The 20,683-nt window shown below is 34.4% G+C and overlaps 2 protein-coding genes across 3 annotated transcripts in view; both read left to right on the top strand.

Moving 5' to 3' along the window:
• The first annotated feature begins 5,283 nt into the window (after positions 1–5,283).
• Snr1 (SWI/SNF related, matrix associated, actin dependent regulator of chromatin, subfamily b, member 1) lies at positions 5,284–10,556 on the top strand. The gene is made up of 5 exons (XM_088240546.1): positions 5,284–6,094; positions 6,611–6,801; positions 6,940–7,105; positions 7,209–7,356; positions 7,946–10,556. Exons 1-5 carry the CDS (start codon positions 6,014–6,016, stop codon positions 8,470–8,472), a joined length of 1,113 nt encoding a protein of 370 aa, XP_088096672.1. The 5' UTR covers positions 5,284–6,013; the 3' UTR covers positions 8,473–10,556.
• A 3,454-nt stretch (positions 10,557–14,010) lies between these two features.
• Positions 14,011–20,683, top strand: part of sea (mitochondrial citrate transporter scheggia) — a 29,967-nt gene continuing 23,294 nt past the window's right edge. For both annotated transcript variants that reach the window (XM_088240548.1, XM_088240547.1), the window contains exon 1: positions 14,011–14,218. The gene's annotated coding sequence lies outside the window, so the exon portion shown is untranslated. The remainder of the gene's footprint in view (positions 14,219–20,683) is intronic.

The following is a 20,683-nucleotide window of genomic DNA, read 5'->3' as shown; positions in this document are numbered from 1 at the left end:
GGATACGATACGAACAAATATATTTTTATTTATTTTATTTATTTTTTTATTTTTTATTTTATTTAGAAAACATACAGTCATACAAAATCAGTATTAAAAACAACAATTTTTAACATAAAAAGAACAATTAAGTTTTCATAAATTAAAAAGATATAAACATTAAATGTGACAAAAAATAAAAAATAAATAAGAATTTTAAGTGAAAAAAGGATAATTGTTGACATTTGCGTTTTCCATGGAGGTAGTAAATCAAAATAAATAAAAATACCGAATGTGCACTCCGAGCCATCCACGCACACACATGAACGCACATATAAAACATACACAAACATATACATTACATGCGGCACATATACATAGCATAAACCACTCAAGATGTACATTCAGCAACTATCCCAAATAATCGACCCCATGAAGAAATTTTCTGTACAAATGCAACGTGCAGTTAAAAATGTCTACATCAATACTGAGTCCGTTATAATTTCTACAGGTACGTCTATGGTACATAAAAAAGGGAATTTAATCTAGTATAGCAAAGAGGACAACGGAAACCAATATTTTGTAAAAGATACGGCGAATCAACTATGTTATTGAGAATTTTGAAAAGAAAAATTAAATCATATCTAAGGCGCCTTTTTTGTAGTGATTCTATATTAAAATTGATCAAAGATGCGCCGTAATCATTTTTAATGTTACCAAAACGATATTCCAGGCTCCTTATAAATTTCTTTTGAATGTTTTCAATTTGATTAATATATACATTATATTGAGGGGACCATACTAATGAAGCGAATTCGAGTTGACTTCGCACATAAGTATAGTAAAGAAGTTTTAATGTATTTGGTGATGGGAATGGTTTGGAGATTCGTAAGATAAACCCTAGAAGTCTGTACGCCTTATCTACTATTGTATTTATGTGATCTCTAAATAAAAGCTTATCATCCATCAGTACACCCAAATCTCTTGCTTTCATTGAACGATTGACAATTTTCCCAGATAGTTTGTAGTCAAATAGTATACTTTTTTTCTTTCGAGTAAATGACATGACAAGACATTTATCAGAATTCAATAATAACTGATTTTCCTTGCAATAGCAACAGATTCTATCTAAGTCAGCTTGAAGAACTTCGCAATCATTTATATGAATGACAACATAACAACCAAAAATATAAGCACATTCAATAGCATTTATATTATAACGAAGAGACTGAAAAGGGCAAAACTCCTAAAAATATTTAAAAAACGTGCTGTTATTACTGTTCTAGTCAAGAAAAAGAGTTTAAGAATGGGTGTTTTTGTAGATTTAACTATTTCTATAAAAATACTCTTCATCGTTCAGAACTAAAAAAAGTTAAATCTTTCAAATTTGTCTAAAAAATTAAATTGTATTTATTTCTTCAATAGATTATGGGTGTTTAAAAAAATATTATTACTTTAAATACATTACCAACATTAATAAAGTTAAAGTTACCATTACAACAACAACAACAAACCATCACGCCGTTTCCCCGTGAGGGTAGGCAGAGAGAATAGAATGCCACATCACTCTATTTTTGCATACAGATCTCGCTTCCTCTACATTCATAGATCTTCTCATGCACGCGCGGTGATTATTCCGACTTTTGACATGTCCATCTTGAAGTTTTTGTTGGATTTGGTCATGCCATGACTTTCCCGGTCCTCTTATATTTCTGCATCAATACGTTAAATAAAATATTATCAAATACATTGCCTTTTTTTAATTAATCAACTGCGATTCGGATGACATGATTGACAAACTGTATTAATTTTTGAAATATAAAGTAATTTAGTTTTTTTTTAAAATTAATGAATACATTCCTAACTTTGAACTTTAACAGGTGCCGTGGTGCCATTGGTTAGACAACCAACTGCAAAACTGGCGTCGCGGGTTCGATTCGATTCCCGCCTGTTGGAAGAAAAAAAATCCAAAAAGATTTTTTCCTCAATTAGTCTGGGTGTTGTGGTGTATTTTTCATTATATCCTTCCATGTCCCCTCTATCCCACCTGCTGACAAGCCTCTAAATAAAGGCTTAGCGGGTTATTCCTTTAAATACCTTATAATATAATATTTTTATGTATAAAATTTCATTGATCAGAAACTTTCAAAATTTTCCTCCTCTTAAAAAACACACACTTTCCCGGATTCAAACTAAAGATTTAACTCATTTTTTCTATGATATATTTTGTTGCCTTTAATAATAAGGAATATTTCAATTTTTTTTTTTAAAATAATTTTTATTTCCTTTTTTAATAACTATAAAATAAAAAAATACTTTTTAATCTTTTACGGAAATTTTCGTTTTTCTTTCTTATATTACAAAAAAAAATATCTGTCTATTTATTATAGGAGTAAAAATTCATCCACATTTCTTGTATACCCACGAACAGGCCATGTCTTTGTGGGATTTTTTTTTCTCTTAATATGTATTTCATTGCTATGTAATTATTAAAAAAAAAAAAACTCTGTTTTACCTCTTATTTATATTGTAAAAAAATAACAACTTATAAAAAAATAAGGATGTCGATTAACATTCAATTGTGTTCTTTTATTCCTTTAACTGGAAACTATTCCCATTATTTTATTGTCCGTGTCTACTAACCCCTCGATATATTTTAACTAGCTGGGTCAATTGACACACGAGGCACATTATCACGGGGGGGAAATCAGAATATTAAAAAAAAAAGGTTTTTATGGGGAGAGTTTTGTTATTGAGGGAGTGTGGATGACAGAAAAAATAAGACAAAATTTGATTATCTCGGAGGCTGTAAACAAAATCAAGTTCCGTGAGGGAGTGTGGATGACAGAAAAAATAAGACAAAATTTGATTATCTCGGAGGCTGTAAACAAAATCAAGTTCCGCGTTCGCACGTATGAATAGACGGAAGCTGTCCGTCTCTCCGCTAACTGAGAGAAAGCGGGAACATCCGCCGAACGGAAACTTGAGATGAAATTGGAAGATCGCGTCTTCCTGGTGCCTTATCGGATATGTGGTGTAGAAAGTTACTTCGCCATGTGTTCCCATTTTTATTCCCCATCATGATAATATAATCCTAATTAAAACTAAATGAATTTAAAGCCCAAAAGAAAATAAAGAAAACTTAAATCTATTCTCAAAACGAGTAAATTGGAAGATAATTTAAAAAGCTTGAATGTTTTATGTACCTACGTTTATTTAACTAGAACATGATAATAATCTTAGAACTAGTTACAAACATGAGATAAAGAAAATACTTACAGATCTAGGTCCTTAACTAATGCAGTTCGTAATTGTCACTCTTCACTAATATCTTAATTCTAACACAATGGTGGTTTCACTTATGTGGAGAGATGACGGATGGTGGTCCAGATGCTGTGTTCGGACGAACACATGCAAGGCGATGTCCTGGGCGGAGATCTGCTATGGCTAGAGCCTTGGGCGGCTCTCGGGATTCGGTCCCGTGGCGATGGTGACGGCGACAGCCAGCTGGAAGACTGGCCGGCCGTGGGCTGGATACACGCGCTTGCGGTGCAGGAAACTGGCGTTCCTTTGGAGGACGATGGATGTCCTGGATGTGGAGGGACCTTCGCGGCTGGAAGGCGGCCTCCGATGACCCTCGTGGAGTAGTCGGATTCCACAAGGTTTGCTACGTAGCACTGGCTACCCGTACACTCACTTCACTTCAGCTTCCACGACTCTCGATGTTGTATCGTCTCCACGATCGACGGTACGATCGCGTAGACTCGACTCGCTTCCCCGACTGTCGACCGACTCTTGGTCGACTCTCCTTCCCGACTCTTTTCCGACTCGTCTCGTTCCGACTGTTTGGGGTGGTTTTATAACTCCCAAATTAGGAGGTCTCTCTTTTTCTCATTGTCTTCTTCTTCTTCTTCATTGTCTCTTTTCCACACTTATTAATAAACACCTCGCCATATTTAAAACTAAAATACTATGTTTTGCATATTGTTTCTTATAAAACTAAATTATAATTAACTAAGATTAGAATGTATATAATATTAAATACGTTAAAACTAATTAATTTAAAAAAATATATACTAAACATAGAAATTTAAATTATTAAACTAATTTATACCCATGAAGATTAGAAAGGATTCATTAATTTAAAAAAAATGGAAATGATTCGCTTCCTAGTGTAGTGGTTGGCGCGTTCGCCTACCATACTTGAGGTCCTAGGTTCGATTCCTGGCAAGGTGGAGGTAAAATACCTTCATACATATTATAAAATAATCGCTGATTCGTTGCGATTGGTGCACTGGTGCAGTGCCTTATGTACCACGGGCGCGGATTCGAAAATGATGGCGCAAAAGTTAATTAGAGTGTTAAGTTAATATGTGGCAAGTTGGAATAATCGGCGCGCGTACGAATGAAGATGTATGAAATTTGAAAAAGAAAGGTTTGTATGTATCACAGAGGAATTAATTATGCGTTTTATTTTTGTTATTTTTAAATAAGTTTTTAAAATAAAAATATTATTTTAATGGCCATCGGTTTGCGATTTATTATAAAAAAGGTTATGTTTTCCCCAGCGGAAAACATGGGACAATATTTATTGTTAAGTTATTATTTTCAATAGAAAGGATTTATGAATTCCGGGTAATTCGCCGCTCGGTCATTTGAATTTAACCCGAGGTCGTAATTGACATTAATAATGGACGAAATATTTGTGGATACCTAGTAACGGCTCAAGTTAATGGGAATTTATTTTAATGTATTTATTTGTAAAGGAGGTAATTAAAATGGGTTTTTTTTTTAGAATTGGCTGGCATGAACTAAAAGGTTATATTTAAATGCATTATTGCTGAGAAACCCCAGATTAAAGAAAACAATAGAATGTATTGGAAAGCTATATTTAAATTCGTATTGAAATATTTTAAAACATCGCCGCGTTTTTTCCTAATACAAACAAATGTTGGTTTTATAATCTAAACAAAAATACCTGCTTATTTTTACGGGGACAAAAGATTTTAATTCCTGAATATTTTAAACACGTATGTTTAGCTCGTATCAACCTATTTTACAAATAATTACAAAATATTAATCCGCTTCATAATTCACGTTTTGTAATTTTAAAATATGCTGGAAACCTTATGGAAACACTGTTTAAAAATAGTGTGAAAAGACATTCGGAAAAAAGATTCCCAAATAAATAATAAACTGAAAAGTGTGACAACTAGCCCTGGTATACATTTTGTCAAACAGTGCCCGTATTTTTTCACAATATTGTAACGCTGTGTAAATGGTTTGTCTATGGGCGTCCTTCACATATATTTTATAAAAGATTTTCAGAAAACAAGTACTGTATGCAAAATGATATTGAAGTCGAAAATTGCAAATCAAGTTTAAAAAATAGGTGAATTCACGGGTAGTTTGTTTTGCCGATTAATATTTCAATCTACCCTTAGTCTATGGGACGCTTATGTCTTTTGTCTTTGAACGTGTTTTCTGCGCTTCAGGGTGGCTTCAGGAACTACTAGGATATAGTAATAGTTCTACTATGTGTATAATCTCTGAGATCTACATTATCTCATAATAGTTCTACATTATCTTTGCATTGCCTCTGGCTTCAGGCTTTTAGCGGCATGCGGAACAAATAATAAATAATCTTCGAGCGAGCCGTCTGTTAATGCTTGATTATCTTTAAATCTGTGAATTATTATACCCGCACATCTCTAGTCTGTGACTCGCACATTGGTTAATGTCGTTAATGTTTAATATCTGTTTTAAGAAGCGGAGTTTAATTTCATAATTTGTGATAAATCGTTTGCAGGATTATACTAATTCAAGCCTTTAATTGAATTTTTAATTTATTCTTCGATGTGATGTGATTAGGGACATAAATAGTTTCTTCAACGGACGCAATCACACGAGGGCACAATAACACATTATTTTGGGGGTCGATGATAGGGGATTTGCGTTTACGTTGACAAGTGTTTAATCCGGTCAAATTGAGAATTTAGTATTCGTCAACTAAACCTGCGTCAGAGTAACCAACATGTCGATGAGGACTTACGGAGATAAACCGATAAGTTTCCAGGTCGAGGATGGGGGCGAATTCTACTGTGTGGGGTCGGAGGTATGTTCATTCTCTCCATTTATGTGTTTACATATATAAATATATAGGCACTTGTTTTTTATATTACACTAGGCACTTTTACATGTTTTACATATATAAATATATAGGCACATGTATTTTACACAAAAGTAGCAAAAAGTTATTAGTAAAAAATATATGTATATTATAGTACATACATATATTGCAGTGGAGAGAACAGAAGTGCATTTTTCCCATCAGTTATAAAAAAAAACTTTGAATTATAGGAAGTTGGAAAAATAATAATTAACTAACTAACTAACTAACTAACCATCACGCCATTTCCCCGGAGGGGTAGGCAGAGAGGATAGAACGCCACACCACTCTGTCCTGGCACACTTCCTTTGCTTCCTTCACATTCATACATCTTCTCATGCACGCACGTCGATTATTCCGACTTTTCACATGACCGAATACAGATATAAGTTAATAAAAGGTACATAATTCAAATGCTCAATTTGGAATGTAACACGATGTAGAAATTATCCATCATTACAGGTGGGAAACTATCTGCGGCTGTTCCGCGGGTCCCTCTACAAGAAGTACCCCGGAATGGTGAGGAGAACACTCAACAATGAGGAACGCAAACGCCTCGTGGACACCGGGCTGGGGGCGCACGTTCTGTCGTCCTCCGTGTCACTGCTCAAGTCCTCCGAAGTGGAAGATATCATCGAAGGCAACGACGAAAAGTAATTACATCCGTAATGATAATTTACTTCTATCGATAAATGGTTGTTCACTAATTATTGTCGATAAGTGTGATTGGTAATTTCCTCCCCGGCCGCATATTGCGTACGGTCATCTCACTGGGATATAATGCTACACAGGTACAAGGCCGTATCTGTCGGAGCTCTGGAGACCACGACTCCTCGAGAGAGCAAGTCCAAGAAGCCGCCGCACTCGGCCTGGCTGCCGGCGCTGCCCAACTCCTCGCACCTGGATGCCGTCCCCCAGGCCACGCCCATCAACAGAAACCGAGTACACAACAAGAAGGTCACATTCACTTATATTATTTTATTTGTTATTTCTATTTATTTATAGTTTTAACTTTGTGGCGGAACATTTTATCAACCTCAGTATTGTTATTTGTGTTTAGATTCGAACATTCCCGCTCTGTTTCGACGACACGGATATGGTGGCCAACTTGGAGAACGCATCTCAGCAGCAACTCCTCGTCCCTATTCGCTTGGACATGGAAATCGAGGGACAAAAGCTGAGGGATACTTTCACGTGGAACAAGAATGGTAGGTAAACTTTCCTACGAGTACGACCGCGACCGTATGATGACATCGGACACTGTCGCCGAACACTACTCGTTCCATTTTATTATTTATTTTTGCACCATTTACTTTGTGGAAAAACATTTTCAATTCATTTAAAATACAACACTCGGTGTTTTTACCGCATGAGAGTTTTATATATTATTATATTACACCACAAGTTCCAAGTATTCTGAATTACCCATCATCGGGTGTAAATATAAACTAGAAACAGTTTACATTTACTAAAAACAGTTTATATTCACACCTGAAGTTACTATAGGTGCATTTAATGTAAAAGTATTTTAACCCTGGAAGATATGTTCTTAGTATGTGGTGTGTTGCAATGGAAAAAACGAGAAAAAAAGAAAAGAAATCCTATAACTTTTGTGTAACCGATGATTTAAACTGAGAAGTGAATTCTAGAGCCCGATGGAGACGACCCGTCGTCGAATCCTTCGAGAGTTCGGATCGTGATTTTTGAAGCTTTGATCTTATATGATGGTACTCATATTCCGAATAGAAGGGTTAAGCTTATGTCTTTCGGTCACACTGACGAGAATTTTATTTTCAGAGTCGATCATCACCCCGGAGCAGTTCGCCGAGGTGCTGTGCGATGACCTGGACTTGAACCCGGTGGCCTTCGTGCCCGCCATCGCGTCGTCGCTCCGCCAGCAGCTGGAGGCCTTCCCCTGCGAGCCGCCCGCGCCGCTGCCGGACCAGCGGGTGCTCATCAAGCTAAACATCCACGTGGGCAACACCTCGCTGGTGGACCAGGCGGAATGGGACATGTCGCAGCCGGACAACAACCCGGAGGAGTTCGCGCAGCGGCTGTGTGCGGAGCTGGGGCTGGGCGGGGAGTTCGTGACGGCTGCGGCCTACAGCGTGCGCGGCCAGCTGGGCTGGCACCGGCGCACGTATGCCTTCAGCGAAGCGCCGCTGCCGACGGTGGAGGTGCCCTTCCGCGCCCCCGGCGAGGGCGACGCGTGGGCCCCTTTCCTGGAGACCCTGACGGACGCCGAGATGGAGAAGAAGATCCGCGACCAGGACCGCAATACGCGGCGCATGCGGCGCCTCGCCAACACCACTCCCGGCTGGTGAACCGACTGGACCGCGAGACTGCGGACATCAGTCGACGAGTATACCCGACACGTGAGGCTTACTGTGCACGGACTTATTATTCTTAACTGACTCGGGATCGCTGAGATAAACCTAGATTATGTTACAAAACATTCATTCTAAAATGAATACGCAAGAACACTTTTTTATCTGAAGGAATTTACAATTTCAGCACTGGAGTAAGGGCCGTGTGATCCGGAAGATTGATCCGTATAAAATGCGACGAGCGAACGGAAAGGTCGTTCCGAGTCACGTTGGAGATGTTGAATCAGTGTTGCCGGCCGAGGAACGTTTCTGGTGTTGCCAGTCAATAGCGATCACAGTGTCGCATCTGATCCTCTACACTTAAGTCTTGTAAAATATAAATAATTGATGTATTATGTGTAATGACGATAGTAAAGACTGGTATGGTATTGTTAGACATTCATTGTATAGACAAATAAATCAATTACAGTTGAAGGAATGTTTTAAATATTCCTTTCGGATAAAGTGTGTTTGAATGTTTAATAACCTTATGTTAAAGAAAATTTATTGATAAACAAGCACACATAAAGCAAGAGGTTATTAAAGATTTGAATAGACTGTAAAGTTACAGTACTATAGTATAGAAGTGTGATAAAGATACTTTAGGAGATTTTTATGGAATTAAAACAGCAAATTCAAAAGTTTTGTATAAAAATAGATATTATTTTATAACATTATTGTGTATCATGCTTTCATAATTTTAGTAAACAATAATTCCACAAAATGTAAATGTTGAAATGATTTAAGAGTTAGTAAAATATGTATTTGACTGATCACGGCACAATACATTTTAAAGAAAGTTGTTGTTCTCCTTGTACTAGGGTAGGTCCGCAGCATGGAAGGGTTGCCAGGGGGCGGGGGGTACTTATTTATATACATGAATAAATAGTAGGACTCATCTAGTATATATGCCGAGTATTTATGTAAATGAGTAAATGGTTTCCAAGTTATACCTTAATAAATTAGGCTATCCGGAAGAAATATTGAGCATGGACAAAATTAAAATTCGAGCTGTCGTTAAATTTCCCACTACACTGAATAAATCACAGCTTATCATTTTGAAAGAGATATCAGCAGTATGTGGAGACTCCTGTCCTGGGAAAAGTAATTATTTTTTAATAGTACAGTCTTTTAGAGATGATCCCCGGTCTGTTGAGGCTACTATATCAAAGTTTATTTATTTACATTTTTCTATTTACCCTGTAGCTAACGCGCTACTGGCGTCGTGTTATGGTTCCGCTGCAGTCACTAGAGCCCACATCTCGGTCCACTGGTCGTAAGGCAGTGGAGGCTAGGTGACCCAGTTGACTCGTCAAGGCCGGAGATGTCCTCAGAAGGGCCTCTTACTTCAGGTTGTCCAGTTCGCCGTGGTTAGGAATCTGTTGGGAGAGAAGTCCAGGGTGAAGCGAAGGTGTCAAGCGTAGTGAAGTAAAGTCGAGTAGAAAGCCGGGCCGGGGAGTAGAGAGTAGAGAGTAAAAGCCAAACATCAGAGAAGAAGTGATTGTTTTTTTTTAAAAGTACACATTATATACCGTCAGCACTGCGTGCCCCACATTCACCCTGCCGAGCGGGCCTAGCTGTCATACCGCGCGGAGAGAGCGGTAGAGGTATCCGCCTCCCTCCCTCCGTGTATATAGGCATTACCCCCTCCAATTCTCACGGCATTCTAGCTGCGGCAGCGCAGCGCGAAACTATGGACATGAAAAAATATGCTTATACTAAAACAAATTATTATTAAATATTTGTTCTAAATTCCTCGCTATGGAAAAGGCTACCCCCGAAAGTGACACATACTTGTCTATTGGAGGAGCACATTTTCTAACATATACCGAGGTCCCTAATTCTACATACATCGCGGTGGCGCGTCGGTCCCTATAAGGGCCGCTTTCTGGTTTTGACATCCGTAATGTACTCCTTCCCCTTCATTCTGTAAATTTATGGACCTCCCCTCGTATATTATCACTATAATTTTACCGCATATGGTAAACCCGAATATAATACTTTCCTATGTGTGTAAATAAAATAAACAACCTTTATACCGATCTATTATGTTTTTATATAATATTGTATTATGAAATATTATGTTAGCCCTGTGCATGCAGTGAGTGGTTAGCACACTGGGCTACCTTAGCCGATGACGTTAAACTAGATGAATAAAATGTTTTATTTTCTAGGTGACATATCTCAATAGAGATGAAGAAATTCTTAAGGATGGAATTTAGGTAACATACTCTTATCTGAAATATAAAATTATTTCATTGCTAGGTACATCTAAATAAATTTAGTAAATAAATTCCTCAACATCGGTTGAGCTTAAGGCTTTAACCCACCAGCATAATCTATAAATTAGTGTAAATGCAAATGTATAATAGCAAATGAATCATAAATGTACAAACATGCGAGTTGGAAAAACACAAGGAGGTATTTATAATTTATAGTGTATTATTAAAAAATATATCAATATCATTCTATAAAAAAATGAATAAGGGAGGTGGGTATAGATAAAATATATCGTGTGATTTGGCTGACCGAATTTTTTTTCTACATTGATAAAACATTCTGAAAATTTTTGTTTTATTGGTATTTATTGTCGGCAGTATTCTCATGTTTTTATTTTATTTTTTTAAATTCTCGAATTCGAACAAGGCAAACTTGTGTGTTGGCTGAGACGCTTGCATCAATTTCAGAGCTTCTGGGTTTGATTCCCTGTAAGATATATATATATTTTTAAATGTGACTTCTTAAGCCTGGGTATTTTGTGCCAAAATTCACCACTGTTGGGTTTGCAGGGGTGCAAATATAAACAGAATTGAATTTTGTTTCTGTGTCCAGGCGGATGAAGAATACAGTTATGTGTGTGAAATAGAATCAAGGTTAGGTTAGTGGTTTTCGTCGAGTGATTTTTATATCTACTCGATTTTTTCTGCTATTGCTCCTGTTTGATCAATTTGATAATTATAACAAAAAGTACAAGTGATATTTTATAAGCCTTTGAGGTCGAGAAAACAAATGGTAAACCGATCATTTCGTTCCTCGTTCCAAAACAGACCGGTAGAAGTGCGACGTGCGACCAAAAAAGAATTGCTAGGTGCTCAAAAGTGAAAATTCCAATTTTAGTGTACCTAATATTTTTTAAATATTTTTTATTACTTATTAAATATAAAGACACAAAGTCACATTCATAACATATCATTTTTAAAGACTAGTCTTAGAATTCTAAAAAATTCCACTTAGCCACTTTTTATGACTTGTTGGCGGATAATTTGATCATAATGTAGTATAAATACTTTTAAATTAATAATACAATCTATAATGAGCGAAAATCAAATTAGCCCTTACAGCCGCAACTAAAATAATAATATCTGGGGAAAAAAATTGTCAAGAAAATAGTTAACGACTTTAATTTATGCATCTTATTCAACGTATATATCCAAGATCCCCCAAGACTTCGCTTTTTCTCGAAACTCAAATCACCACATCGTGGAATGCATTTTGACTTGATGGAAGACATAAATCTATTAAAGGCTCTAGTTTTATATTGAAATATGCCTTTGATTGAATAAATGTTTGGATGTTTTTTAATCTGAAATTGCACTAAGTAGATTGTAAAAATTTAATTTGATTTAAAGATGAAAGATAATTTTTTAAAAATATGAATTTAGAACGGTAAGTTTTTGCAGTATTAATTTAAATATTTAAACATTATGCGAAGAAGAACGCTGAATTTCAATTTTTGTCCATATCAAGCAGATTTTACTTCCCGAAAAATCAGGTATTTATATTTATTTTGGGTGATCGGCAATATAGTAGTGGTCAACAAATTACAACAGGGATGGAGAATACCTTAAATAAGGGATATGGAAGTCAAGGCATTTACAGGGTTTTTTCTATTTATTTATTTATTTACAATTTTAAAAAACCCGTTAGGGTTACATCATAAATTTTATATTGTCTAGTCATTTTATGTCTCGTCTAGTCTAGTTAGTTCAGTCATCTTTTGCTTTTGCAGATTGATTTTAAATTTGTCTCCAGTAAAAGTTTTCAAGTAGTAAGGTAAGTCGTAGTGTTTAAGTCCATTACGTAGTATTTTTGACTGTCCTGTGTTTGTCTTTGCTTTTTCAATATGATAGAGTTGTTGTTGTCTGGTGGGTTATTTGTGTAAGTCAGCATTTTTGGCTAATATTATGACCTGTCATTGGCTGGTGTCTGGTGGCCACTTTACACACTGTGTAACATTCACCATTTGCCTATGTTTGAACATCCATATTTCTTAAATTCTTCCATTTGTTGATTTTAGTGAAGTTAAAGAACTGAAACCTTTATTGTTGTGAAGAGATTCATCTGACTGAATTATTTCACATACTAGGCAACGCCTGAAATCAATTATCAAACTTCTTGGACCAGTTGGTTTCATTACAATATTTGAGTTTGTCCAAATGTTCGTAGACAAAAGACTGGATTTCACCCCCTCGGGAGTCATTAAGATTAACAAATTACAACAGGGATGCAGAATACCTTAAATAAGGGAATATGGAAGTCAAGGCATTTACAGGGCTTATTACTTGTCATTGGCTGGCCATAGTAGTGGCAGGGGCGAATCGTCAAAGTAAGCGATTATGCACAGCTTACCATTATATTTGACTTCAAATTATAATAATTTATAGTAACCGTGTTTATGGGAAAATATAGAAAGTAATTGTTATTTATTATAAATCACCGTTTATATCTTTCTACAAAAAAATATCTATGAAGCGCGCCCAGCCCATTCTTACTGAACGATGAAACTAGCCGATTACCTCAGCTTTTTCTTCCATACAAAAAAGTACACTGTATTTTTCGTCTTTAACCCAAGTCGGCTTTTTTAGTACTAAAACAAACTCGCAGATTACAAATATTTTTAGAAGATTCTCTATTTGGAAACTAGTATTTCGAACATTATTTCCGAAGGACTATTTTTCTTTGATGGGATACCGTTGACATTTTATGTATCACATAGGACAGGTGGCGTTCGCAGTGGCCGTTTTAGGCATTATTCATTTTAAAAGAAATCTGCTCAACTCTTGACAGTACTGTCAATGACAGATCATAATGAAAATATCTGTTGAATGTCATTGTGGTATGTGTTAATAAACTTTTGTACAAGTTTAGTATTGTATTAAAATAGTGTAGATAAAAGCTACGTATATCGCGTGGTTAGTAATAATTGTTGTTTGAGTTGATTTTCACAGAACCACAGAAAAAGTAGTAATTTATAATAACATTACTTACATGTTATGTAGGTACTTATATGTAGTACAAATTAATGAACATTTTTAATAGATTACCTATAAAATAAATCACGGCTCGCCACTGAGTAGTGGTCACATTGTAAGGTAGATGGTTAAAATGTAGATTGGTGTTGGTTAAATACGTTAATATTTTTTTCTTATGGTATCACCTTCAGTTGTCAATCAAGGAATCAAGTTTTATTATTGTCATTTCGTCTGTGGAATCTCTGGTCTGTGGTCTGTCAGTCTGTGCAGAGATAATGTAAAACGATAACTATAACAAGTTAGTCTGTGGTTTGGTCATTTGATCCCGCAGGATGTCAGCGTGAGCGGGCGCGGTATATTTTTGTGTATTTCGAGTGCTTCGGGGCCGCGTTTAAAGAAAAGTACACCAAGATACTAAGTTTTTCGCAGTGTTTCCTGTGCCGTTATTCAAAGTAATTCATATGCTTATTATTTACATTTTATAAAACCGATAAATAATAATGGAAACATATTTCGTACTTTAAAATTATTTGTGAATAAAAGTTTTAACATTAATAACTGAAAGATACAACTGTATTATATTTACAAGTTAAATGATACTTCAGATAAAGAAATCATCACATTTTTGACCACAGTTAGAGCTGAAACAGCTGGGGTCAAAATCAATATCTGTTAGGTGTTATTGATTACGAAAAAATACGTGTCCGGTACATATAATTTAGGTATAAAATGTTATTCTGCATTTCATATGCACCATAAAAACATATCGTAGCGTGTGCTCTTCTTCTTCTATCAACCTTCCCGGTTCAATGTTAGAAAAGTAATAATGATATTTGTTTTTATTACAATAGACTTGTCGTTATTCTCGACTGAGGACTGATCACCTTCGTGACTGGAATTTATTATCAAAATCCAGTAATCTAATTAATTTAAATTAATTTCCTTACGCACCATTTAGATGGAAAAAAGTTACGATTTATGTTTAACCTCTTCGTGCCCAAGGCCAATTTTTTAAAGTTTAAAAAAAAAAAAAATCGTATTAACTAATGTATTAAACCATTTTTTTTAATGGCTAGATGGTATCATATATGATACGTAGGGACTGTAGCTTAGCGTTTTTTTTTAAATATTTATTTTTCTATGTAAATGATTCGAAATGTGTTAAAACCAATTTTATTCATTTTCTTTGCTTTGCAATATATATATTAACATAAACATAATGTAGGTATTTAAAAGAATCATTAAAAAAGTAGGAATTCTTAATTAGTTGCCTGAATGAAAAATTTTGAAACAGTTACGCTTCATCGAAAAACAAAAAAAAAAAAATTTTTACAAATAACAAAAGTCAAGCGTTTACAACCGGCTAGATGGCATTTGGCTCGATCCCTCTGCCTGTTATTCATCATAATTGGCAAATGCATGCCTGCCTTTTCCTCAATTCTTTGCGCAATAAAGGCTACACACGTCGGCGTTTTCGAGGTATCTCACAACTTTCATAATTTTCATCTTCATTTACAGAGGCCCTCGATTCTTATCCAGCTAGTAAAACATTAGCTACATCCCAGTCACAGTTATCCAAAATTTTACTCTTGGGAATATGTTGTCGGGCATCCATCATATATTTCAATCAAGATGCTGCTACAGCGAAGTAAAAAAAGTGGCAAATAACTCGTACAGTCCTTTTATTCGTTCTGTTTTTCATTGCATGTTTTGAAATGACTCGGTCCAATAAGTCAACTTCACCTATATTCATATTATACGAACGGACCTCGGCTGGTTATGAACCACTGATGTATCTACCCTCTTGCTTGAAAATCAATATTTAGAGATTCTACTAAAGCGAAACCAAAGTGTATTGATTGACTATTTAGCCATTTGACGATACATATTTTGTCATCTCCCTTACCACACAGTTATTAGCGCCTCGACTAGCTCGTTTTATTTGCGAATCCGATTTAAGTGCTGTCTCTTTTGGTACCCGATTTAACATTAAGGTGCCACTTCCTAGAAAACCTTTGCTATGCAAATTCTCTAGTAGTGGAATGGATATGAAATACCCGTCAGTGTACACAGTGCAGCTAGCAGGAAGTGAATCGGCCAACTTAAGGACAAAACCGGCTCCAGGCATGATTTTTTTCAGGCATTGAAAATAAATAAGACTCCACCGACGTGCCTCCACCTTCGTACGGGTTAAAATCTAATGGGATACCCTGTGAAGTAGCTATTACATTTTTTAAATGCCTACTGGATTAAATTTTCTACGTATGACTTGGTGGGTGTGCCTTGAAAAGGTATCATTTGTTCGTCGATTGAAATATTTTTTTACCGCTCATTTTGTACGCAACCTTTTTGAATTTATAATATTATTAGCCTTCCAAAACTTGTTCAGGTGTTTTTCAGTTTCTGCCACCAATTATCATCGACAAGTTTTAAATCAGATCTAATATTGAAAACAACCTTTGCCGTAGAATATTATCAGCAACTATAGGAATTCTTCTTTTTTCTACCCATTACTAGCGAATGCGAGGAAGTTCCAAAAGGTTCATAATCATTCTGATTCCTATAAACTGCTTTATTTCTACCTATACCTGTCGTACCTATTTTTTTTCCTTTGCGCATTACATATGTTTTATTAGTATGCAACGACATTACATTAAAAAAAATGGTATCGATATACTTGGAAAAATATTCAAAGGGTTTTTTTAATGGAGAGTTTTGTATCTCAACATCCAAAGGTTCATTGACGTATTGTGAATTTGAAGGTACAACATTAGTTCTATGTTTCCATATATTAATTGGCTATGTTGACTGAAATTGTGAAAATCTACCTAAGAAGCATTATCAACGTCGTATCTATTATCCAAAGTTTCATCTTCTACAAGTAGAGGGCCAAGAGGCCCTCGAACTTCTGATTCTTCTTCACCCTCCTCATCACTCGCACCATAATCACATTTAAATTCAGATTCATACAAATCCATAGGAAGGAATAATTCAGGTTCGATTTCGTCTTAACCAACCAACCAACCCTAATACGAAAATAAAATATGTCATTTAGGCCCACCTGTAATGCTTCTATTTGAAATGTCTACAAATGTAATAAAAACTCCCAAATCGATACGTTTTCAACAGTAATCATTATAACATTGAATAAAGGAGGGTTTTATAACAATTACGATGATGAATTAACTTCGTACCTGGATTTATTCTCAGTGACATTTTGACTGCTAAAATTCACGACGTTTTAACGGCGATATTTCAATTTCAATCGCAAGTCAGTACAAAGTACAAATCCTTCCGGTCGGTAAAATAGGAATCTATAATAGCACATGATGCTATCGGAAATAATGACAAGGAAATATTTCTGGGGCCTGAAGAGGTTAATACGTACGTACCTAGGTACGTAAGTACGTATTATGCGGATGTGACTTTAGATTCTCATTTTATATTTTTCGCAAAGAATAGTTGGATAACTAGTACGTACTTACTTAAAATAAAATAAAATATGCTTTACACGTGCTTTCCCTTTAATCAATCGGATTGATCAAACCAAGTAAAATTAGCATGTGCCAGCACAGAGTTTTCCCCCCGCTTTACTGGTGGTTTGACTTAAGCTGGCGCGTTCAGAAAACTCACACTAACGCATTTAAAATCTACAGAATGTTGATTAAAAAAATGTTGTATTAAATTTTAACCAAATGTGCTATCTTTTTTTAAAATTCGGTGTTGGATTAGAGGGTTGTGTATATGAAAAAAAATAATACAATGGGTTAAGAAAATGTAATATTAATGATATGATGACGTGTGATGTAATATTAATTTACTAAAATACTTTGTTTCATTATTTTATATTTTTCAAATAATTTTTTTAAATGTTACATTTTACTAATTATAGTCCTTCCAAGAACAAGGGGCAATTCTATTAATTATTATTATGATGAACACAAAATATAAAATAAAAAACACGCTTGTTTAAAAATAAATACTCGTAAATATATGACATTTTCTTAAGGGCACATCACCCGCGCGTGGGAAAATTTTTTTCGTCAAAATGGTTCCAGACTACTAACGCATACAATTGCAATTTGTGAACACACACTGTTTCACGTTGCACCAAGGGTCACATGGATTCTTACTTGGCAAATTAATTATTTCTAACTCAGAATAAAATTTGATTACCCTAATCTTTAAATACTTATACCTTCGAAACTTAAATTATATTTATTTATTTTATTTATTTATTTATTCATATTTTTCGCTTACAAACTATAATTAATAATAAAAATAATGTGACCTCACTGGGGTTTCCCGTGCCGAGGGCACTTAACAATTTAGTTTTTTTTTATTACATTTGAGAATAAACAAAGAAGACTCACTTAAAAAACAAACATAATTAACAAATATTCAGACAGTTTTAAAAACAAGGTATTTATATACATCTATGTTATTTATATTACAAAACACACAATGAAAACAACAAAAACCTAACATAAGCCATACAGTTGTGGAGCAGTTGATTCAGCATTGGTATGGGCGAATGAGACAATCCATTTTACTTCTACCTAGCTCCACTATCCATTTTTTATAGCCTTTTTAAACATTTTCTCATTACTAATTGCTTTAATAGATAGTGGAAGTAGGTTATAGATTTTAATTGAATAATACTCAAAATCCCTTTGTCTGAAAGTGGTATTAGTTTGTATTTGTTTAAGTTGTTTATGTGTTGAGGATCTAGTGATTATATTATTTGTATGTGATGTATTGTGGGGGTTATGTCTTTCATTTGAGTAAGAGTAGTTTTTGAATCTATAAGTGAGTATTGGTTTAGCGTATAATTGTTATACTCGTTCTCTTATCGAGTTTTCACATTTAATTACAAAAAACGTATATATTTTTCAAAATAAAATCATACAAAGATTCAGTTAAAAATTGACTCGTTTTCATTATTACATCCTATTTATATTTAAGCACATAGACATTTTTAAGCAACAAAGCATTTTTCATTTTAATGCGTAATTAATTTACAAGATTCATTTTACGATATACTTACACAGGTATATATAGATAATTACGGTCACCAATTCCAAGAAAACACACAACAATAGAGATAGATGTATTTATGTATTCAATTGACACTTTTGCGTGAACGAAACAAAAATAAGAAAACATCGCTCTATTTAAAATTATTTAATCATAATAATGTTAAAAAAATATATCGTTTAAAGGGGATTTTTTTATACAATGAAATAAAATAAAACACGTATTTGATAAACCTGTATAACTATCATTCATGCAAAAGTAACAGAAGGCTTATTCTGTCACAATTTCGTTTCGTAAGTTCGTTCGTTCGTCATATATCCATCTCACTCTAACGCAATAAAAATAGTATTTCGCTTTCGTCCTCTCAAACGATACAAATAATGGCCTGAGGTAGCTTAATTGGTTGTATTTATTTAAATTTTATTTAGTGTTATATTATATACAAAAAAATACACATTTATACAAATTTGCTTTGAATGACTAACTAATCTAACTAGTTAAAAACGGAGTAGAATACATAGAAAAAATGCAGTAAAAGAAACAGTAAAAATATTTGAAAACCCATTAAAATACACAGTAAAAACAAAATACAAAGTAAAAGAAATAGGTAATAAAAAAATTAAAAAAGTATATATTATAGTAGAAATTTATTTTTTAAAAAAAACATTGTAAAAATAGAGCAAAAATAATGAGGATCTCTAAAAATTCAATGAACAAAAAATAAAAAAAAACTAATTAAAAATTACAGATGAAAAGAATCACTTATTTACTTACATACCTACTAAAAATTCACATTTTTAGTAGGTATGTAAGTAAATAAAAAAACCGTATTAAACACACAGTAATTAAGTTTTGCAATTGTTGTGATAATCATTCACCAGATAAGTCGGATTATTTTCCAAAGAAGAAATCGGATCATTTTTAAAATAAGAATATTAAACATCTTGAAAACACGATAAATATTTGATAATTATTTATCTGAAAAAACAATTCATGTACAAATAAACTAATAAAAAATCCCAGTGGAGCATACAACAAATGCATTGTTAAATAAAACTAAAGAGCATCTTGAGATAATCTATTACAGGAAGGAAAAATGACTAGTCTTACGCTTCAGGTAACAGTGAAATATTTAAGTTAAACGAATTCTGTACTTCGACCCTCCATAAAATCGAACCCAGGACTTTAATCATAATAGGCGAACGCGGCAATCACTACAAGGCAGTCCCCTCGATTTTCTTTTTCGGAATTTTTACCTGAGTAGCCATCGGGTCAAACCGACCAGGATTTTTGTTCTATTTCACTAATCAGAACTGTATTCATAACATAAGTCTGAAAGATGAGATCGGAAATGAAGGAATCAGATGCTGGACTAAAGTTGTCGATATGATAGACCGTATTGTCAAATTGAAATGGCAATGTCAGATCATGTCGCGAGGCAGGGAACATAGTAATGGGCATGCAAAGTCCTAAAGTAAAGACCAAAGAGCAGTAGAATGGCCCTAGAAAATATGTGCGGACGATATTGTCCCTGTCGTAGAACAAAAAATATCTTATACTTGTAAAAACGAAAAGTCAGATTGCATTTATTTTTTTTACTCCTACGCCTTTGCTAGATGCTGTTATATTTGCCACAAGAATAACACCTTGACGTTCCCATATATTATAAAAACATTTTGTCGGGTCGTAAAGAGACTCTAAATTAAAAGAGGTAGTTGGTTATAATCTCAGTGACTATAAAAATGATGAAGTATACAATATAATACTATTTTTAGAACTTACTTACAATAAATATGTACCCTCGATCATTGTTACCCCAAATAATTATGAGAATCTTTAAAAGAAATGATTATTAGTGTTTTTAAGGTATCAGAAGTACA

This window comes from Micrasema longulum, unplaced genomic scaffold (genome assembly GCF_059751315.1).
Source record: "Micrasema longulum isolate JH-2025_06_02 unplaced genomic scaffold, ASM5975131v1 h1tg002493l, whole genome shotgun sequence".
NCBI classification, from domain to species: Eukaryota; Metazoa; Arthropoda; class Insecta; order Trichoptera; family Brachycentridae; genus Micrasema; species Micrasema longulum.
This window is presented reverse-complemented; position numbering and strand designations above follow the sequence as displayed.